The following is a 23,311-nucleotide window of genomic DNA, read 5'->3' as shown; positions in this document are numbered from 1 at the left end:
TTGCCACACGACGTGGACGTGGACGACGAAGCACTCAAGGGGCAGTTCATTACCTTCGTCTAGTTGTTGTTACTGTTGCTCTGGCTCTGGCTCTGGCTCTGAATCTGACTTCCAGCTGTGGCCCTTACTGGTTGGCCATTAACACTGAAAGCGCAGCCAATTTGTAAATCCGAAAAGGCAGCGCTTTACTCAGATTTGCCTTCGAGATTGAGCCAATTTAATGCCACAACAACAAACACGAAAAAAAAGAAACAGAAACCCGAAAATCAAACAATTGAACATCGTTTAGATTTCAAGGTTTTTAGTCTCTGTCGCTTCTTTGTAGTTTAGTCTCTACAAGTTTTTCCAGAAGTTGTCATAATCATTAAAGTGCTCCGCGTAAGCATCAATCTCGCTAGCTTGGCCATAAATCACAGCCAAAAACTACAAAAATGTTTTGTTTTTTTAGAAAGTTAAACAACAGCTTAAGTCTATCTACATTTTAACTAATTAAACAGGCAACAAGAGAGGCGCTTAGAATATAGTCAATAGAGAGCCAAAAAGGGGTGTGACTCATGTTAATAAATGCACACATTCACATTAAGTGCTGTCAATTATGACAGCCAAGTGACCATGGAGTTACACGTAACTACAGTTCATCAACAGCTAGTTGCAAAAGAACTGCCTGCTGTAATACGTACGTATAAAAGACAATGGCATTCCCTACGTTTATTAAAGTGGCCATGGCGAGGGAAATAAAAAATACAAAACTGAGTCTAAAGTAATTGTAATTCGATTGCTGGAACTCTACAAGAAGTTGCCCTATCATTGCAAAACACACACACAACAGCTCTCATAATTAGATGGATGGACAAATGAATTGCACTTATTCTGTGCTCGTTTAGCTGCCGCGTTGTTGTAATTGTATTCATAAGGCGCAGGCTAATGAGGCGGCGGCATTTTCATTAGCGTTTATGTAACCGAAGCGACGCTGCAACATTTTGCGTTACCTTCGCTACAGATAGAGAGAGAGAGAGAACGGGCAACCTTGTTGTTGTTGCATGATGAGTTTGGCTGACGATGTCTATGATGATGATAATGATGTTGATCATGGTTGAAGACCAAGCCCAGTCGCCATTAGAGGCGCAGCAACACTCAGTGCCATTTACAAACGACTTTAATCGCCGCAATTGAACAGCGAGCTTACTTTTTAACTGGGCTTAGTTAATTGTGCTACTGTCAGCAAATGGAAATGGAAATGCAAATGTGCTCAGAGAAGCCGCTTCAAGGTTGCGCTGGCTTTGATTTGACAATTCAATTAGAGCGGATTTACTTTCCGACACACACACACACACATACACAATGTACAAAGAGCTTAACTGTTGCTGCTGCCTAAAAACGTATCTTTCGTTTTAGCCCATTTCACAGTCAAATTCTTTGTTCGCTTTATGGCGAGTGCATTTTAAATTCTGGCTTTTGGGGTCAGCAGAATTGCAGCGAAAAAAGTGCTTTGGCAATTTTATGAATTTTATTGAAATGGCTGCGGTGCTTGTTGACTGAAAAATGCGGTTGGCTAATTAGTTGTGTGCTTTAGCAAACACACACACACAAAATCTGAGTAAAACCTGTTCAACTGCCGGCGTCATTGATAACAACAACAACAGCAGCGACGTAGACGAACATCAGCTGGCAAAAAGCAAAAAAGGCAACTCCGTTGGCTTACAAACAGTTAAAGATAACCAAACATGGCCATGTGATGCACTGTCACTGGAAAAGCGCCATAAAAGACTTGTTTGCATGTTGCAGCAGCCTCAGTAACTTGGTTAAACTAAAAGCAAAAAAAAATAGAAAAAATAAATATACAGACACATTCGAAAGGCTGCGGGCCTAGCCTTGTGTGTGTGTATTTAACAGGTGTGTGTGTAAATGAGGACATCGTCTAATATTCATGCCAATCGATAAGCGCCGACGTCGACGAGCGTCTATAACTGGAAATACATATTAAGTATACGACGCGTTGACAGGCCGCAGACCAACGCAGCGCACACTTTTCCACGGTTCACTGGGTTTTTTTTTCGAGGTGTGCGCTTAAGTTTTACTTTAATACTGAGTGCGTGCTCTCTAGCTAACATTGGGGCGCGTCCTTAAGCCTGACACTGAACTAAAAGAAGAAGAGGTCCTTCATGACGCTGATGATTCAAGGAGCTGAAGTTCGTTGACTTTCGTTACTTGGGAAAAAAGGTTATGCACTTGCATAATTTATAGTGAAATTGTATACGTTGTGATTACTGCGAGTATTTCATAAATTTTCCGCTTTAAATGCGCTCTCCCAGGCGCAGCAATAATACTTCAGCGGCGCCATATGGGCGAAAACACAACGCAAACAAGGCGGCGGCCCAAAAATGAAATACGAGCACAAGAACGTCGCGCCAAGATGATGAAGAAGCCCAACAAGCACGATGCAAGCATGCACACAAAAGCACCGAGAATCAACAGACTACAAAACAACACAACAAAAAAACTGGCTAAACTGGCCAGACTAGCAAAAAAGAAATAAAACAGACTGCAAGAGAGGTTGAGAAGAGAAAAAAAGCAAAGCAGCTACCAAAAACAGTTTAAAAGGCAACGATGTCGTGCCTGTGGATGCTGTCGTTGTAGTTGTTGTTGTAGTTGCTGTTGCTGCTGGTGTTGCTGCTGCTGCTGCTGCTGGCCACGTTTAACGACGATGACCTTGGCGACGTTGGCTTGGCAACTTGTTGCATCTGCCAGCGACAGCTGCACAGCAGGCAGACACCTGAGACCCCGAGACGGAGTCGGAGACGGAGACACAACACAACATTCGCAACGCACTGAGAATCTTCTTTCTCCCCCGCACTCTCCTGTCTTTAAGCCACCCGCTGTCTAAGACATTTCCATGACGTCTTTGGCGCTCAGCAGCAGTTTTCTCATGCATTTTACGGTAAATTTAGGTCGTCAACGTTGTTGTCGTCGTCGCTGTCGATGTCGAAGTTGTTGTTGTTGTCGTTGTCTTTGTCGACTGCAAGTTGTTAACATGGCAACGCCAATAACTTGGCTAAATATAGCCATACAACATATTGGCAATGCCTTTTCATGGATTTCCTGGCCACTATGCATTAGCATCCCCCAATGCAACACGATGATTTTCCTAATGATTTTCCAATCGCTTCGACCAACCGCATTGCGGTGCATCACACATCGCGCATACGACGCATACGCCCGGCTAGGCCACATCCGTTGGGGAAGTGGCGTTGCTGCTGCTCTCAGCCGGATTGTGCGGATTTGACTTATTTGGGGCATGACACAAATTTGGTAAGCGCCGCCGCTCACAGACGCCGCTTGTTGCTCTTACTGCGGACTGCGACTGCGTCGTTTTCTTTTGAGCAATTTAACAATTAAAAACACGCGCTCTCTTATGGTTTCCAGCCCCGACACCGTCATTAACTCGTTAATCCACGCGAATATAATTTATTATAATTGCACACACACACACACACACTCGCACACATATTTTACAATTCGCTTGAATCATAAAAATAAACACAGAAACCACAACCTGGCCGAAAAAATCCACATCCACCAAAAAAAATACTCATACGTTAGCACTCAACATCCTCTCACATGGTCAAGTCTCGCTTGGTTGCCCAATTTGATGCTGTTCTAAGTTTTGAGTTTAAACAAGTTTTCTTAAGCTTACCCGCGCCTGATAATCATCACCGTAATGCCGACGATGATGATGATGACGATCACGATGATGGGGCATAGACATTAAACAGTTAGCAATTTCACACAAACTCACCTGCAAAGATAAAGAATAGAAATCAACACATTACATAAGTTAAATTGCATTACAAGTCAATTGTAAATACATATTAAATACAATTAAGCATCATTTGCCAAAATTTAAGAATAATTTCCAAAGTATGCTTTCAATTATAGCGCAGGAGATTGGGAGTAGAAAAAAGACGAAATAAAATCTAATTATAATAGGTAAAATTGAGTTATTTGGGAATTATATTTTATAGTCATTGTTATTTTAATAATAAAGAAATAATTTCTAAACTTTTCTTTCAATTATAACACGAGAGATTGGGAGAAAAAGAATGGTGCCATAATATGTGAGTTGACTTAATTCTACTTATAGAAATATTTATAAATTACTTTTCCAATTATAGCAAAAGAGATTGTGCGTACAAGAAAGTCGCTTTAAAAAAGAAAATTATATTTTTTTCTATAGTCAAAGTATTTTCTCAATTATAGCACAAGAGATTGTGATTAAAAAGAAAGGCGTGATAAAAAGCAATATTAAGTTGTTTGCTAATACATTTTATAGCCAATGTTATCCTAAAAATTTAACAATAACTTTAAAAATACTTTTTCAAATATAGCACAAGAGATTTTGAGTAAAAGAAGAAAAAAGAACAGAATAATATGTAATTACAATTCACCAAATAAAGTTTTTTGGCCTTTCCTATCAAACTGATTTCTATTAAATTTTAGTCCATGATTGCCATAAAAAGAGAATAAATAAATAACATTATTGCTTTAATAATAATAATTAGTAATTACTTGAAAAAAAAGGCACAACTAACATTCTCTTTTTGCATTAAAAATCAATTGTGAAAATTCATGTTTTGTAAGCAAACTAAAAAACAATTTAGAAAACAGATTTAAGTTGAGTATCTTGTAGACAATTCATCCATGAAATGCCGTTAGTTCTCTGTTCTTTCCGTAATCTCTTTTTATTATTAGCAACAACGCAAACATGTGCATAAGTATGTAATTCCCTCAGTTCTTTTTTTTCTAATATTTTTTTCTGACATGTGCCGTAATACGCAGCTTGTTTACGATACGAACGAAAAGTTTACAAATTGTTTAGACTGGAAAAAAGTCTTAACTATGTTAGAGTTGAGACAGCAGAAAGAAAGAAAGAAAGAAAGAAAAGCATCTTAAGCCCTAGCGTGCATGTGGCCAACATTTTGGCAAATGGCCAACAACTGAGAAAGAGTGAAGTGTAAAACAAAAGGCAAAGGAATGAGTTTCGAGTATGAGCATGAGCTGTGCGCACATTTCAATTTGGCAACCGTCAGAGGCCGGTTTGCATATGAAATTCAGACACTCACGAATGGATCATTAGGCAGGCCAAAAGCAGGCAGCCGAGCAGACTGAATTTGTTATAGCGCGCAAAGCAAAGCAAATGCGAGTAGCATGCGAGTGTATAAGTGAATAAATGAGTGTGTGCGAGTGTGTGTTTGTGTCTGGAGAAAGTCGGAAGCGTGCCGTCGTCACACGTAAGCCACAGCAGCAGCAGCAGCAGCTGAAGAAGCAACCAACTTTGTTGCCGATTGTGGCATGCTGATGTTGTTGCTGCTGTTGCCTGCTATTTGCTGAGTTGTCTTCATCAGAGCAGCAACAAAGCGCAAGCAAACAACGAGAGAGATGGATGAACAAACTGTGTGGCCAGTTTAATAGCCAAGCTATGTGCTGAGCAGCTGCTGCTGCTGCTGCTGCTGGCCAACAACAACACATTGCGCTAATCTTGGCCAAAGCCATGGCAAAGTGGAGCAAACCAAACAGATTCGCATTGCAATTTTTTTATCGTCTCTGCATTTGGATCTGTGAATTTTGCGTAATGTGCCATTGAACTGAACCCGCGCGCTCTAACTCATTTATAACATGCATGGCTATTAATTTTAATTGAATTGTGAAGAAAAACAAAAAACCTCATCAATTTTGCTTTGTAGTTTTAATTAAAAATCTTTTTTCTTTTTGCAATTTCAATTTCATGCTGTTGGCCAAAACAGGCAACAACTAAACAACTATATAAATAAAAGCAAATGTGTAGCGCATAATTTGTCATGTGTCAGGCGAACAAAAAAAGATAAAACCACCTGTGGATCGAGCAACGATATAAATATAAAACTTTACAACTCTGAGTATATTTATTTATTTATGAAATATTGTAAATTGGGTGGGCTTGTCTCCCACGCCCAGTTAAATGACGCTTTAATTGCACACAACACTGAAAAATATGCTGGACGAAGCGATGTGAAAAACTTTCAAAAAGAATAATGGGAAAATAATGCCGCTAATTATCATTAGAGTGTGAGTGTAATTTTCAGAAAAGTAGTAGAAGCTATGACGTTCCAGAATCTGTAAGAGAAACCCCCAAAGCCGGACCAACAAACAACAAACAGCAAACAGCAAAACAAACAACAAACTGAACAAATGAAATAAGCTGCAGAGCAATAGGCGACTTCCTCCTACAACAACAGCAGCAACAACTACAAAATGGCAATCCAGACATACAGACAGACAGACAGACAGATAGATAGATAGATAGAGGCTTGGTTGAATGGGGGGGCCAAAGCGTCATTAGTCAGAACTGAGGCGGGGACAAAATAGAAAGCCAGAGCGTTTTTCGAGAAAGCCAAAAGAACTTAACACAATTTACACTCACGACGTGCGACGAGCGCTTTTCCAGCTAGAAAATTATCTCCGTGTGTGTGTATCTGTATCTTTGGCTCGAATGTGGATGACAACCGCAAGTGGGTGTTGTGTAGTTACTTATTTATTGTTATGGTTATTGTCTCTGTTTGCAGCTCCAATTGCGAATGATTTCAATTGCAGCGACCGCAAAACCCAAAACTGACGCATTTCCCCGAGTTCCCGCTAAAAAACAAGTAAGAAAAGTACAGTCTAGTGGGCTCGAATGTGAGATACTTGCTACTCGTTCTCAATAAAAGCTTAACAGTGGGGTATTAATATTTAAATATACCAATATGAATATACCAATATACTATACATAGTATATCGATATACTATTTCCTTCAAAATATACCATAAAGTACAAAATATACATTGAATTAGAAAAATTACGTAAATTACCAAATATACCAAAAGGTACAAAATGTAAGATATACCGAAAAAAAATACCGAAATGTGAAAAATATATCATAAAGCTCAAATTATAACCATAAAGCACAAAATATACCATAAAGTATAAAATATACCACACAGCACCAAATATACCATATAGTAAAAATGATAACATAATGTACAAAATACACCATAAGGCACAAAATATACCATAAAGTACCAAATATACCAAAAGTTCTAATTATCATTGAAAACAACTACAATTTTAAGCTGTTCAATAATATACCCTTCTAGCTAATGGACAGCGGGTATAAAAAAAGGTAGCGCACAAAATACTTATACTTATATCAAGCATTACAATCAAGTTGCAAAGCTAAGAGGCATCTCACAAATTCAAAGCATTTAATGCACTTTTCCCAGATAAAGCTCAAGCAGCAAGCTTGAGTACGTGAGCTGAATGCTGATCTACTCAGTTTAAAGTATCTATATCTGCCGCTTCTAGTGCACTGTGTAATTAGTAGTTTCTATCTGAATTGTGGCATCAATCAATGCCCCAGTTGACATCCATAACATAACATTTTTCCCGCAGGGGCGACCATTAAATATTGCGCTGATGGGCTGCTAATGTGCTTAATTAACCTGCAGGCCCCAATTGCAACCAGCAACAGCAGCAGCAACTGCAACGGCAGCAAAGCTGCCTATTAATTTTCTCTTTCATTGTGTTGTGTTGTTGGCCAACTTGCAACGCAGAAATAATCGTTCTATATAACGAGTGCGTGTACTTTTCTTCTTGATTACTACTTGTATGTCTAGAGATGCGTAAAGACTTGCGCTTCAGCCCATCGGATAAACAGCGCACACATAGGAATGTGTATCTATGTGTGTGTTGCAAGTACTTGTATCTATCAGATACACGCACGCAGCCAGCCTGCAGCTTAAATGCGCTACGGCACTTTTAGGTCTCGAGTCGCAGTCTCAGCTTGGCAATTAAGAGTGTGAATTTCAAGCCATAAAACAGTTGCAACATGTGGCCCGTTGCACTGATTGTTGTTGTTGCTGTTGCTGTTTGCTTGTCGCTTTTTCGGGTGAAAGTTTGTTCTACAGCCACAGCGTCAGCAGCTGTGTTGCATTTGTTACAGATTTTTCTTGGCGTGCGCCGCCGCATGGAAAAAGTGACAGCTTCATGTGGTTTGTTTTATTTTTCTGCTTTATTTTTTTTCGTTAGTGTGTCAGCAGCTGAAAAGTTGAAAAGTTTCTAAGCATAATTAGCGCACCGAGAGTTTTATATCTTATCATCGTGGCGAAAATAATAATTCACACACACAGAATACACACAAAAATTGAAATTGGCAAAAGCAAAGCAAACAGCAAACACAATAGAGGCGCTGAGGCCATAGAAAGTTTAATCGCATGTGTCCAGAGATAGTCGAATCTTTATCTAGCGGCGATTACTATATCAAAGGTAAGAGCGAAGGCAAATAAACAAAGCAAACAACAACAGCAGCATAAAACATCTTAATTTCACAATAATTGCGCACACAGAAATCAAATTGAAAAACAAATTTAAAATGGGAAAACTGCTGTAAATCGACCAAGCAAAAGCCAAAGCCGAAGCGCATTGAGTTCAACTGCGCAGGAAAGTGCAAACATTCAACACTGGTGGCAACAACAGCTGGTCGACCAGCCAAACAGACGTGGCAGACGAGGCAGACAGACAGACAGATTGCAGTCGCTGTCAGTTGCTTTTTGGGGCCAATAGGTGCGGGTGTGGGTTTGACTCCTATTTGCATGGCAGGTGAAAAGTCTTCCACAAGACAAGCGAAAAAACAAACTTTGCATCTGTTTTTTGTATTTTGTTGTTGCCTCTTCCCACTTGCCACTCTTCTCTACCACTGTGCAATTTCATAATGGCGTCGTCACACAGTCACACAGTCAACAGGCAACTGGCAACAGGGCAAACACAGTCGACAGTCGGCCAACAAAACGCTGACGACATTACAGTTAGCCGAGACACTGGCTGCGTCCATTGATGATGGGTTTTTAAGCAGTCAACCAGTCAGCAAGTCTGCCAGATTCAACTGCAACCGACGACGACGACTCCGACTTCGGGGCCAGACAATGAAGTAGTAGCTGAAGAAGTCAACCAGAGGGGCCAACAACGACGACGATACGACTGCAAAAGTTGCACTGCATCTAGCACAGTTCACAATTGGCCCGATTGCAATTGGAGGCTGCAAATGCCGTTGTTGCTGTTGTTGTTGCTGTTGTTGTAACTATTGCTGCTGCGGCTGTTATTGTTTGTCTCTCATGCCCTTACCAAAAAGGTTAGCTCAAGTTTGTAATGCTGATTGCAGCTGGCTTTAAATAAGTATCTAGCACAATGTGCAATGAAAATGAGAAAGGCTTCGAGTATGAATGAAATAAAATCCAAAAGAGAATATAATTCAGATATGAAATATAAAATACCAAAGAAAAGAAAATGCACATAAATTTAGAATAAATAAAAATTAAAGATAAACATATAATGTAAAATAAAGTTTACGAAAAAACGAACAAAAGTATTGGGGCAAATAAAAATAGAATAACAAAATTAAAAGCGGTTTGCAAACAAAAAAAAATTAATGAAAATAAACATAAGAAAATATCAAAATGAAGCATTAAAGAAAATAAATAAATATAATGTATACAAAAATAAACTAAAGAAAATAAATAAAAAAAAAACTGAAGAAAATAATTTTTAAAAAATAAAAAAAATAATAATTGAGGAAACTAAATAAAATATACTAAAGACAAACAAACACAAAAAAATTAAATAAATATAAAATTCATTCATTCATTCATACTGTAAAGTACTTAAGAAGTCTAAGTTCTTTATAATCTAAATTAAAATCAACTATGGACGCAATAAATATGTAAACCACAATAATAATAATAATAATACAGAAAATACAAAAGAAAATATGTTCAACGCAGAAAAAAATAGAGCAAAATCAATTAAAGTAAACTAAACGTTTATATAATTGAAACTATAAAACTGTGCAATAAATACAGCACAACAAAAAGACAAACCAAATAAGTGCACAATTTATATAGTTGAAGATAACACTTGGAACAGTTCTAAAAATGTCTATCGCTTCACAGGAATCCCTGCGATAACGTTATCTCAGGAAACGTAAAGTCCACAATAGATAAGCACAGGATTTCCAACAATAAAATCAGTTGAAAATTTAAAGAATTCTACGAAATGACATTTTTGTGAAATGCCACAAAAACTATGAAAGAAAAACTCAAACAAAGAGCAAAGGATCAATCATGGAAAATAAGACAAGAATAATATTTACTTATTCTTTGCTTTAATAGAGCGAAATTAAGTATTTTATCTTAGAACAAACAAAGCAGTGTTTGTTTAAAGATAAAGTATTTAATACCTGCTCTTAATTTAATCTTTATTAGTGCAAGTACATAAATCATAGCTTAGATTGTTTTAATAACTCTTTATAGCTTGCTTTACTACGAAATCTCTGAGTCACTTTTAAAGAGTATTCAAATTGCAACAGCGATTTCAGCTGCAGTTTTCTGCGCATGTTTTCATAACGATTTCGGACGCTTTTCATTTTTTTGTTGTGGCCAAAACAGCAAATGATCAATTGTTGTTGGCCGGCTGCCGTTTGAACTGGCAGCAAACAACAAATAACACAAGACAGAAAGACAGAAAACAAAAAATAGACGAATATTGTGGATTGTAGGCAAAATGCGAAATAGTCGTAATAATAATAATGTTCGGCAACCGAAATTGAGGCATGTTACCGCATCGAAAGACGCGACGCGACGCGACGTGAAGATTTTCTTCTTCTTCTTCGTCGTCTTCTGGTTGTTGCAACTGCAACTGAAACTGCAACTGGCAAATAATTGAGCTCTTTTTGCCATGTATTGTGTTTATATAATTGCTATGCAAAAAGGAAACACAAATGGACAACTTCAATGCATTTGTAATTATATTTGATTGCAACAATTATTTAAAAATACAACAAAATGCACAAAAACAAAAACAAAAAACCATACTCAGCCAATCGGCAAAAATGACACCACAAGCGGCTGCTGTTGTTATTGTTGTTGTTTTTTATGTTTTGTGGTTTAATTTTGTTAACGAGCGTATTATATGTAATCACAGAGGGGGGGGCCAACAAAACACACACACTCTTAGAACAGTTGTGCGAAACGATGGAGTGTCTTAACTTGGCTCTCCAATTAGTTGTTGGTTTTTGTGTTTTCTGCGCTTTCGGTGTTTTAGCCCGGCCTCTACATAATTCCAAATGAGGTCATCATATCCGCGTTTTTTTGTATTTTAGCATTTTATGATGAACCACACCGAGTGCTATAAAGTTCGTTTTTTTCTCTCTCGGTTTTATTGGCTCTGGCCGCCAAAGGCTTTAAAAGTGAATCAAAGCAACGAGAAACGAATGAAAAATAAAAAAAAACACGAGATACTTATTAATTAAAAGGAAATGTTCACAGTGGGTTTTACTTTGCCATTAAAGCACGTGAATCATTTGCCTCAGTCTGTAATGAACTTTAACTCGACAACCTGGGAAAGTGCAATCTCTCAATTCCTAATGCTACAATAATCATTTTGACAGTCCAAACTACCTTATTGTTGGTAACAACAAGTAGCGATAAAAGAAAAGTGCCCAGAAACAGGCACTAAATTGATCTGTAACAACTAACGAACGACTTGGCAATAAAATGCTAAACTATAAAGTTTGACGAATTACCAAATAATGAACAACTTTTCAACTGTAATGATTCGACATTAAAAAAGAGATTTAACAGAGTTTAAGTTTTTGTAATAGAAAAACCAAAATAAATCTTGAGTGTATGAAATAGTAAATTAACGAGTAACAAACATAAAAACTTAAGGAGTTGCAAGTAACGACAGATCAATAACGAATAAATGAATTAACGAGTAACGAACGTAAAAAAAATGAAACGAATTACGATCAAAGATCAATAAGGAATAAACGAACATTTGTAATTTTTATTACGGATGGCTAGCAGCATTTATTATAAGTAAAGTAGTATGGAGTAGAAAGAATGATACAAAAATGGTCGCCTCTTAAAGTTTTTGCTAATTTTATGCAACAAGTTTTGAAGCTTACACAAATCTCCGAAAATCTTCAGCTGAAATCAAAGAGTTGAATGAAAGATAACAAATGGTCTCTTCTAAAAGTATTTGCTAATCTTATACAACAAGTTTAGAAGCTAAAATCAAAGACTAAAAAGAAGAATGGACTCTTCTTAAAGTATTTGCTCATCTTATACAACAAGTTTTGCAGCTCTCACAAAACTCTAAACATCTTCAGCTAGAATCAACGCCGTTTAAATGGAACTGCATAAAAATAGTCGATCTATAAAATTTACGTAAACTTTGCGTGGACGGAAATGTGCACATAAATGATTTCCACTTAAAACATCATCAAGAAGTTCGCTTCAAAAAAAAAAAAAAAAAAAGAGAAGCTCCAATTCCGTAAATAATCATTTCGAAACCAGTTCAATTTTCGACCCGAAATAAAGTGCGTCATAGTTTCAAAATGTGTGACGACGACGTCGTTGACTATTTGCATGATTGTTGTTTTGTTTTTGCTTTTGTTTGCTTACCGGTGGCTTGTACTATTTTGACTGTTTTGAGAGTGCTTGAAATGCCAATGCGTATGTGGCCAAAAACAAAATCCGTAAATACGAAAACAACGAAAATAAACGCAAATATAATAACAGAAAATTTCATATGCTTATGTGACTTTAATTACGTGACAGCTCCACTTTTGGCCGAACGCGCGGTGACACAGCATTGAAATCGAATTAAATATGCAGTTATTAGCCGACACATGACATAGATACAAACGCACACATACACACGCATATAAAGTAGTTAAGAGGGGGGCACAGCACAAACTTCACCCATATATGGCTGCGCAAACTTGGCTAAAAGCTAACCGAAAAAGCAACGGCAGCAGGTGACGCAATTTGCAGGCAATTGCGAAAAATCAAATAGCAACAAATTCTATGTGCAAATAAGTAAAGTATAAAATAAAATAAAGTAGCCGGAGAGTGAGAAAAGCCAGCGGCTGGCTGGCTGCAAAACAAAATCGCATCGAATCGCATGTGGCAACCTGTAATTTACCCTTCAATCAATGCGCAACAAATCAGTTGGCAACGCGCTGCGCAGGCGCGCCAATCACTAGAAATCAACCTCCCCCTCTCCCTCCCCCTCCGCCTTCTCCTTCCTCCCTCTTCTTGGTCGTAACTCACTTGGCAGCACATTTGGGTTAACAATTGGCAGTTGTGTTGGTTAACTGTGTTGTGTTGTGTTGTCTTGTGTTTGTAGCTGCCCAGATATCCGTATTTTGTGCGCATGTATCTGTAAGTGCGCGTATCTTGTATCTGTATCTGTATCTGTGTTTTTGGTATGACTAACTGTGCGCAGTGCGCAAGGTGGTTTGCTTTGTGTGTTGTAGATACTCGTAAAAGATATAGATGGACATGTCGACAAGCAAATCGAAATACCTAAGCATCGTTTTATCTTGTAGTTTTCAGTTTTTACAACAACGAATACCAACTTTAAACGCAGCTTCCTTAATTCCGCCGCAACACACAATCAATCAAATAAACAAGCAAAGCAACTTGTTGCCATCTCAAGGCTACAAAACATTTCCTGACCACCACACAGTTTGTGCAATCTTTCTCTCTTCCCACATAAGCTGCAGCTGGTTGTTTGTAGAACGAACAACGCTCTCTTTACTCACAATTTTCAAGTTTAAAGCTAAATCGTGCTCAATCTACAACCAACATAAAAGAGGAAGAACAACAAGCTAAAAGAAAAACTGGAAGCTGTAGCAACTAAAAGGGCAAAACAGTTGTTTTTCTCTTGTTGTTGCTGTTGCTCTGTTGCTTCTGGCGTTGATGAACCACAGCAAAGCACTTTGTAAGTGGGTCAGCCATGTGACTTGCTTTGCTCTTACTGCTTTTGCTGTTTGCTCGATTCATGTCACTGTGCAATTCGTCAATGAAATCTCTGTCACACTTTTTGACATTTGCACGGCAATGGAAAAAGTTTAAAGTATTCAAGCTTTTCAAACACTTCACTACACATTTAAAAAAAAATACTAAAATTGCAACAAAAATACTAAAATGAAAAAATACTAAAATTTAGAAAAATACTAAAGTAAAATATAAATACTACACTTAAGATTAAATAATTCAATTAAGAAAAATATTAGAAATTAGAAAATATACTAAAATTAAGAAAAATACTAAAATAAAATATAAATACTACACTTAAGAATAAATAATTAAATTAAGAAAAATACTAGAATTAAGAAAATGTACTAAAATTGAGAAAAATACTAAAATAAAATAAAAAATACTGTATCAAGTTGAAGTCCTGTCAAAATGCAAACTAGTAAATAAATTCTTAAATCAAGATGAACTTTCTTTCTTTCCAAAAATTAAAGAATATATTTCTATTTCAAGATTGGTTCAGTAAATTGAAACCTGAAAGAAAACTCTAAAAGAGAATAATTGTATTTTTATAGAACACAAAAACAAGAGCAAAATTCTTGAGTTTAAGAAATTTTAAATCTTTAAAACAAGATTTGGAATCTTGTTTCAAAACCTTTTTGTGGATGGAAATCTTGTTTAAAGATATTGTTAAGATCGACATTTATTTCAAACTCAAGCTAGTTCTAGTTTGTATTTACTCAACTTTAAAAAAAAGAGACTTTAGGGACTGACAAAATCAAAGTATCTCGCTTTAGTTGAAAGTGTATTATTGTGACAGTTGCTGTGCTTTTTTTCTATTTGATTTGTTGTTTGCCGCTCTCGGATTGCAGCTGTCAGAGCAAACGGCACGCGATCGCCCCCAAAACTCACAGCAAAAAAAAAACTCGCTGGCGGCAAATGCAATTCAACTTTTGCGCGGTACCACGCGGCGTATGCGCGCTATTTTATTTGTTGTTTTTTAACACTCTAGTGGGTGGGCAACAACAGACGCGGTAAGATGATGCAAATGTTGCAGCAGCCACAGCCACAGCCAAAGCAACAGCAAAAGTGGAGAGCAGCTGGGCACAGTAAACACAGCATAAAACAAGCCACAAGGCATTAAATCAATTAAGCAATAAATTTAATTATGACTAATTGCAATCATTAAAAACAATTTCCTGCCTTTCGTTCCAACTTATTGAGTGTTGACTGTCTGTTTGTCTGGCTGACTGAGTGTTTTTCTGTCTGCCTGTATTTGTGTTGTGCTGTGTGCGTTTTGAAAAGTGTTGTAAAAGTGGGGCGCGACTTTTGCTAACAATTCAACGCACTTGGTAAAGTTCAATTGTGCGCACAAGGGTTAAGTGCCCATTGAGAAGAAGGAGAGGGAGAGGGCTAGCTGTAGTGCTGGGCAGCGACTTTTCCCCACTTGCAGTCTGTGTTGCAGTTAAATTTAAAACTTTAATGTCATGCACCATAGAAAATGCCGACGTATCTATGAGCTGTTGAAAACGAAACGAAACGAAACAAAACGAGCAGAAAGCAAAATCGAGAAGAAAAGCAAAAATTGCGCACGTAGCAGCAGCAGCAGCAACAATAATAACAATAATAACAACAACCAACAGCAACAGCAAGAGATAGCAGAAGCGACAACAACAACAACAACAAAACGATAGACAAACAGCAAACAATATTTCCGCATTCCGAGCAAGCAGAGCACCAAACACATTTGACAAATTCGCCGCAGGCAAGCGAGAGTGCCAAATGCAGCGAATTCAGCTAAATGCAAAACAAAGCGAACCAGAGCGAGAGAGCGAGATGGAGAGATGAACAGCAGCAGCAGCAGACGAAAAGATTCGCTGCAGTCAGCAAAGAGAAGCAAAGGCAGCGAATTAAGTAGAGTCTGTTTGAAAAGAGGTAAAAGATTACAGAGTAATGAGTGTAAAGGAGAAGGCAGGGTGAGAAGAAGTCAATCAGATCAAGGAGTAATAAAAGTGGGCGGTGTTAAAGGGGTGGAAGACAGCCATTGATAAGTCGCTCATCTAAGCCAAATGCTCGGGCGAATATTGCAAAATCATCAAATGAAACGCGATTACAATCGATGGAGCCACGTCGCGAGCACTTCAACTCAATTGTATTGCATACCCTGTAGTCATTAAGCTAAATGGAATAGGGTATAATATAATTAAAAGTTAAGAATGTAAGCGGCAGTTATTCTAAAATGCAGGTAACCTAAATAAACAATATTAATGAAAATATAGTTTCAATTTGGCAATTAATACTTAACGTAAAGTTATTTATAATAAACTTAAACGAACTAAATACACTAAAAATCTGTTTTGTTTTGAAAGTTTTACTGTTCTTTAACATAATCATATTATGGCAGCTATCCTAAATATGCAAATAACTTACATACATTGAATTAAAATGCATAGAACGTCGTTATATAGAATAAATAATAAAATAAATAGGTATTGAGCCACATTACCAAAGACTAGAAACAAAGAAACTGCACTTAAATGCCTCAAGTTCTATTGCAGTTATCCTAAAAATGCAATTAACTTGAAAATACTGAATAAAATGAATAGAATTTGCATGCATAAAATAAACAAGAATTGAGTTGATAAAGCAGAGAATATAAGTACTGAATACATTGGGCTTAACAGCCACAATATCGTTGGCAGTTATCCTAAAAACACAATTAACTTGAATATATTACATTAAATGAAGAGAATTTGCATGCATATAATAAACTAGAATTGAGCCAATAAAGCTAAGAATATAAGTAGCGAATACATTATGCTTAACAGCCACAATGTCGTTGGCAGTTATCCTAAAAATGCAATTAACTTGCTTAAATACCATTATTATTAAATGGAATTTTTATTTTCATATAAAAAAATAAGTGATGAGGCACTTCAGCGCTCTTATCTCCCCATTTATTACAGAGTATCTCCCCGCCTAACACCTCACAGTAGATCACTTTTACTTGTCGCTTCAATTGGAAAGTGTTGCCAATTTGCTGACTTGCTGTCGCTGTCTGTTGTCTGCTGTTCGCTGTTGACTGACTGCAACTTTAATTGTGCGCTTTATAGCGCAATTTATGCCCCGACTTGGACCACTACCAATTGCCACACTCACCTCTCTTGCCTATTGGCAATTGGCGGCTCGTGCGCGTGTTTTGATTATGATTTTTGCTTATTTATGGCAATTATGCTGCTCTAAATGAAATTGTTACAAAATTATGGTGATTTATGTATACAACAACAGATATCTGTGAACTCTTTGAACTACCCACGCGATCGCTCACAGTCCATAGAAAGTAGAACAACAATGTGGCAACAATAGCGAAAACTATCGCACAATAAGCGACAACAACTACAACAACAACAATCACGACCGCAAAAAGTTAAGTGATAAAAACGAACCCAAAAAATATAAAAAAATCACATGACAATTGAAATTATAATAAAAATAATAATATAATACAAAGCCCCCAAAAAAAAAATAAAAGTAAATTTGCAAATAAATAAAAATAAATTAAAGCAATCATACATTATATTTGCCAACTGTTCCAGTTCACAGCTAGATCAGAGAGACGAAGCCGCAAATGCTGAAGAAGAAGGGGGAGGGAAATTGTGGGCGACGCATTGAAAATGTGTGAAATTTCGCAAGTTTAAGTCAAGATAACAACAAAAGGCAGCACAATAATGACACTAGACAGCAAGTTGATTATTTTAGATATTTCTAGTTGATTCTTCAAAATACAGCACAAGTATTTGCGACTTTTTCTTTTTATAGAACTAACAACTTTCAGTGTTTTTTTAGTGACTCAATTTAACAATACTTTTTATGGTCTTTCGCTTTGTTTAACTATGTAAATAAGCAGCGTTCTTAGGAAGTCTAGTGTAAGTTAGGCATTAAAGATTGATTATTTTAGATATTTATAGTTTACAGCAAAATATTTGCTACTTTTGTTTTTATAGAACCATCAACTTTCAGTGATTTCAAGTGACTCAATTTTACAATACTTTTCATGCTCTTTTGAGCCTTTAACTATGCAAATAAGCAGAGTTCTTATGGAGTTTAGTGTAAGTTAAATATTAAACATTGATTATTTTAGGTATTTCTAGTCGATTCTCCAAAATACAGCAAAAGTATTTGCGACTTTTCGTTTTATAGAACTAACAACTTTCAGTGTTTTTTTAGTGTCTCAATTTAACAATACTTTTCGTGTTCTTTTGCTGGCTTTAACTATGTAAATAAGCAGCGTTCTTATGAAGTCTAGTGTAAGTTAGGCATTAAACATTGATATTTCTAGTTAATTCTTCAAAATACAGCAAAAGTATTTGCGACTTTTCTTTATATAGAACTAACATTTTTCAGTGTTTACTAATGACTCAACTTTACAATACTTTTCAAGCTCTTTCGCTGCCTTTAACTATGTAAATAAGCAACGTTCTCTTGGTGGATAGTGTAAGTAAATCATTAAGCATTGATTATTTCTAGTTGATTCTCAAAAGTACAGCAAAAGTATTTGCGACTTTTTCTTTTTATAGAACTAACAACTTTCAGTGTTTTCTAGTGACTCAATTTTAGAATTTTTTTCTTGTTGTTTTGCTGCCTTTAACTATGTAAATATGCAGAGTTCTTATGAAGTCTAGTGTACGTTAAGCATTAAGCATTGATTATTAAAGATATTTCTAGCTTACAGCAAACTTTTTCTTTTTATAGAACTAACAACTTTCATTGTTTTTTTAGTGACTCAATTTTACAATACTTTTCATGCTCTTTGCACTGTCTTTAACTAAGTAAATAAGCAGCGTTCTTATGCAGTTTAGTGTAAGATACATTAAGTATTGATTATTTTAGATATTTCTGGTTGATTCTTCAAAATACTGCAAAAGTATTTGCAACTTTTCTTTATATAGAACTAACAACTTTCAGTGTTTTCATGTGACTCAATTTAACAATACTTTTCATGCTCTTTGCACTGCCTTTAACTATGTAAATAAGCAACGTTCTCTTGGTGTCTAGTGTAAGTTAAGCAACAGAAGCGGACGTGTTCGCCGTCAAGGTTAAAGCTCAATGTAGACGACCTGAAAGAGCAATATACCCAGACACAGATACATATATCAAGCTATAGATACTTTTGTATCTTTTTTAGGCAACTCAGCTCGCATGCAGATAAGTTGAATATGCATAATAATAATCATTATTATTATTTTGATGTGTGTGCAAATCGCATGAATCAGAGCACAGCGAATGGGCCAAGTAAATGCAAATAATAACAAAAGTAAATAAAGCAGCTATACAGCTGATCAATTGGAATGCGAGTTGGATTACTGAAATTAAAACGAAACCACAAAGTTATTGGGAAATGTGTTTGATGGAAACAGAAAAAACAGAACTCTCGTATTAACTTTTATTTAAAACTTGAACGAAACGAATTTCCATGAATCACTTTAAACAAAGGAGTTGGACTCCACAGCAAGTCAGATGATTTTGTTGCCAACCTTGTGCTGGCCCTGCCCCACCCCTCCTCCCCTCCCTCACCCCTCTTTAAAGCGTATCTCGTAGGTACAACAATTTTCAATTAGTTTTGCTCTCAATTTTGCTTTCTTTGTTTTTGAACAATTAGCAAAACGCAGCACAAAAGGAAATAGAAAATTGGGAGAGCGAAACCGAAAAAAACAAAACACAAAATGGAAAGGCGTAGTGCTTAATTAGCCAATAAAAATTAGTTGGAGAGTCGGTCAGATGCAAAGAACAACAAAAACAACAACAATAACAACTGACCAACAAAACTTGGCGACAATTGAATTGTGCCAGAAAACAGAAAAATTGCTGAATTATTAAACAATACGGCGAGCGAAAGAAACAACAACAATTAAAACTGCCAACGGAGCAGCGCAAAAGTCAAACAAAGACAAAAAATATAAATAAAATGCTTGTTGTTGTTAAAAAATGCCAACAATGTGCACAAAACACACTAAAGAAAAAAAATATAAGAAGAGAGCGAACACTCTCGAGTACTCATAGATACTCAAACTCGCACTCGCACTCACATTCGCATTCATACTCGCATTCGTTTTCGTATTTATACATTAATTGCCATGTAGCGTGTGGAGTGAATGAGAGAGAGCGAGAGAGGGGGAGGAAATGGAAAGAGAGGGAGGTTCGCTTTCGAAACTCGAGAAACCCGCATGGAAATGACATGCAGCAAAGCCAAGCGAGTTAAGAGCGTGCATAATCAATCCCAATGGAGAATGAATGTGACACAAAGCAGTAAAGAGAGATGGCTAGAGAGTGAGTGAAAGAGAGAGAGAAAGAGTGGAGTAAAGAATAAATGTTGTGGGACGATGTGTAGATAATAGCCGCAGCTCCACTTCAACAGAAATACAAAAAAAAAATAGTGACCAAGCGAAAACGCAGAGAAACGAAGAGGAGAAGAGTCTGAGAGACAAATTACGGTGTGGTAACAATTAAAAATTTAAACAGTAGTTAGTTTGTTGCTTAATTAACAAGATAAACAAAGCGGGGCCAATGTCAGACAAGACGTAAAAGGGAGAGGAAGAGGGGAAGGGAGCAGAAGGGTAAACCATTTAAATGGTTTGCATGTCAACGTTGCTGCTCGATTGTTTAATTAATTAAATTGCAGCTGAGGCAGAAACTTAGGTGCCAAAGGATTATGTGCAAAAGGTGAGTGAACTGCAGCAGATAGCAAAAGTATCTAGTATCTAAAAAGTTGCAAGTTGTAGCTATCAATCTTTGCAGAACATTATTTATCTAGTTACCCATCGATCGATATTGTGGAATTTATTTATTTGCAAACTCGATAGCAGCGTTTATACAAACAAAGAAAGGTAATGTTAAATGTCAGCACTATAATAAAATATGACAAAAGCGTTAGTACTGGCGAAAAAAAACCGTAATCTGATTAGTCAGACGTGAAAGATTCTGTTTAACGAACTTCAGCTGAGTCAGAGTAAAACTTGCTTTAATCTTATGTTCCAGCTATCGATCTTTGGTCGACTTATCACGCCTACAATCAAAGCCCCATTGCCCTATTAGTATTATGGCTCATTATTCATCTGTTTACGCCGATTTTCCATACACATTTATCAAGAAAACACAGAGAGAGAGAGAGAGAGAGACTTCCGCTGCTACGTCGCAATTTACGTGAAAAAATTTCAATTTATTATCACTTTAGCTACGCGATAACTAAAGCTGAGCTGAGCTTGGTTTAGTTTTAGTTCAAGATACGCACCATTTATCTAGTTGATCTCATTTACCAAAAACGGGTCTCAGTAGATGCCTCGGTTGCGAGGGGATTGCGAGGGGAGTGCTGCAACAAGCAACCCCAACCCAAAATCAACAAATTCAATTAATCCAAATGAAAGCAGCGTCGATTTGTCGTCGTCGTCGTCGTTGCTTGTTTGTTTGCTTGTTTTTTTTTTGGCTATTTGTTATTTTGTAATTTCTCTCGATGTTGTTGTTGTGTATCTTTGTTTCTCTTTGGGGTATCTTAGATATTATATCTCGTCACAAGTCACATCGACACTTGCAAATACAAATATTTCGTATTAGATTTGCATAACAAATTCACAACAAAATTTCACTTTTATTTTTTGCATTTATTTATTTTTCTTTACATCAGCCAAAAAAAGGTGTTGACCGGTTTACGGGAAGCATTTCATAATATGCGTTATATATTGGAAACTAAACAGACTTTTTTTTGCCTTTGGCTTTTTTTAAATTTTTTTTTATTTGTTTTGAGGAAGCAACACACGAATTTCCAGCCTTGCGATTCACGAATCCGAATATGCGAATGTGTTTGTGTGTGTGTCTCAATAAGAAGTTAATTTATTTTTCATATGTAGAACGCGCGATCGAAACGCGTTTTTTGACAAGAGACAAAACGTATACCGATGCTGTTGATGATTCAACGTGATGAAAAATTCCCCAAAAACAATGCGGGAATGAAAAAACGACAACACACCGCACCAAAACACAGCACCCAAGGCGAGACGCGTGGTGTATCTGTCAGATACTTTGCAGTGCAATCAACTCAACGAAGCGCGTTCGCAACCGATACCGAACCGCACGCTTCAACGCCAAATTTTACAATACAAACACAACAACAGCTGTTAAGTGCTTCTCCTGCACTCAAACTACGCTGCGCTGTTAACGCGCTGTTAACTCAAACAGAGAGAGAGCGAGCCGCCATGTTAACTTCCAAGCAAGCAGCTGAGAGAGATCGCGAGAGCATTGAGTGAAATGCTAGCGCGTAAAACTAGCGCTAAGCATGACTCACAATGCTATCAGAATGAGTGACAGAGACAGCTAGAGATAGCGAGAGTTAGGTCTAGCATTCAGCCAATTGAGTGACAAGTGCTGAATGTAAAGAGAGAAAGAGAGTGAGAGAGAGAGCGGGCATTACAAACAACTACTGCAATATGGCAGCTGCATAAGATACATTTGCATCTTTTGGGTTCTTCTTGTAATGCCTCAATTGCCATCGTAGTTTTTATTGGTGTTTGTTTATGCTGCATTTCAGGCAATCTGTAGGTAAACAAATGCCCCAAAAAAAACGAAGAGAAAACAATTATCTACGAAGCACAAGCTAATCAATTGACAGGTGATTAAGTGCTTTACACGCCGACGCCACAAAGTGTGGCACTCAAAGGGTAATGCACTACACACTAGCACACTTATGTGCACGAAGAAGCGAGAGAACAAAACAAAGTAGTGACCAACCAAGTCATTAGTGTCTATTATTATTATTACTATTGTTGTTGTCGTTGGTGTTGTGGCGCTGCAAGCGGCCAAACTCCAAAAGCAGCGACAACAAGTGCAGCAAAGTGACGCCTCGTCTAGACAAGCGACTTGCGGCACCATAAGAGAGTCACAATAAAGCGACTCTCACGAGAAATGACCTACTGTCCACTTGGCTAGCTTATCTCGCTGCTTAATTACACGCAAACTGTGGCAAGAAAGACAGAGAGCGAGAGAGAGAGAGATGGAGAGAGAGAGCGACACATGAGACAAGGGCGCCACAACAGAAACCAGCAACAACAAAACAGCGTTGCCATGACGCTTCTGCTAACGCAAAGCTCTAGAACGTTTAATCAATGACCTGAAGCAAGGTATGGGGAAGGGGGAAAACTAGTGGTAGTTACTTCTGGCATTTAAAGACACGCATTTTGTTTGATATTTATGGAAATATGATAAGCAAATCAAGTCAGTTCAAATCATTAAAACACTTTTATTGCCAACGATTTCCATCTGTTTTCATTATCAACTAAGCCAAATATGACAAAAAATCAAATTAGAAATGCTCAAGAATTGATTTGTAAGAATCTATTAAGATAACCAATTAAGATACGACAAATTGGAGAAA

The 23,311-nt window shown here is 37.1% G+C and overlaps 1 protein-coding gene across 3 annotated transcripts in view; it reads right to left on the bottom strand.

The window, feature by feature from the left end:
- Positions 1-23,311, bottom strand: part of LOC132786662 (mucin-4) — a 55,962-nt gene that overhangs the window by 29,675 nt on the left and 2,976 nt on the right. The window contains exon 1 of one of the 3 annotated variants that reach the window (XM_060793252.1): positions 21,179-21,378. The exons of the other annotated variants lie outside the window; for them this stretch is intronic. Coding sequence (XP_060649235.1) covers positions 21,179-21,181 — 3 coding nt within the window. The 5' untranslated portion in view covers positions 21,182-21,378. Of the gene's footprint in view, positions 1-21,178; positions 21,379-23,311 lie in introns of those variants that run through there. 3 annotated transcript variants of the gene reach the window in all.

The sequence above is a fragment of the Drosophila nasuta genome, chromosome 2R (assembly GCF_023558535.2).
Source record: "Drosophila nasuta strain 15112-1781.00 chromosome 2R, ASM2355853v1, whole genome shotgun sequence".
In the NCBI taxonomy this organism is placed as follows: Eukaryota; Metazoa; Arthropoda; class Insecta; order Diptera; family Drosophilidae; genus Drosophila; species Drosophila nasuta.
Note: the sequence above shows the minus strand (reverse complement) of the source record. Positions and strands in the feature narration are given on the sequence as shown.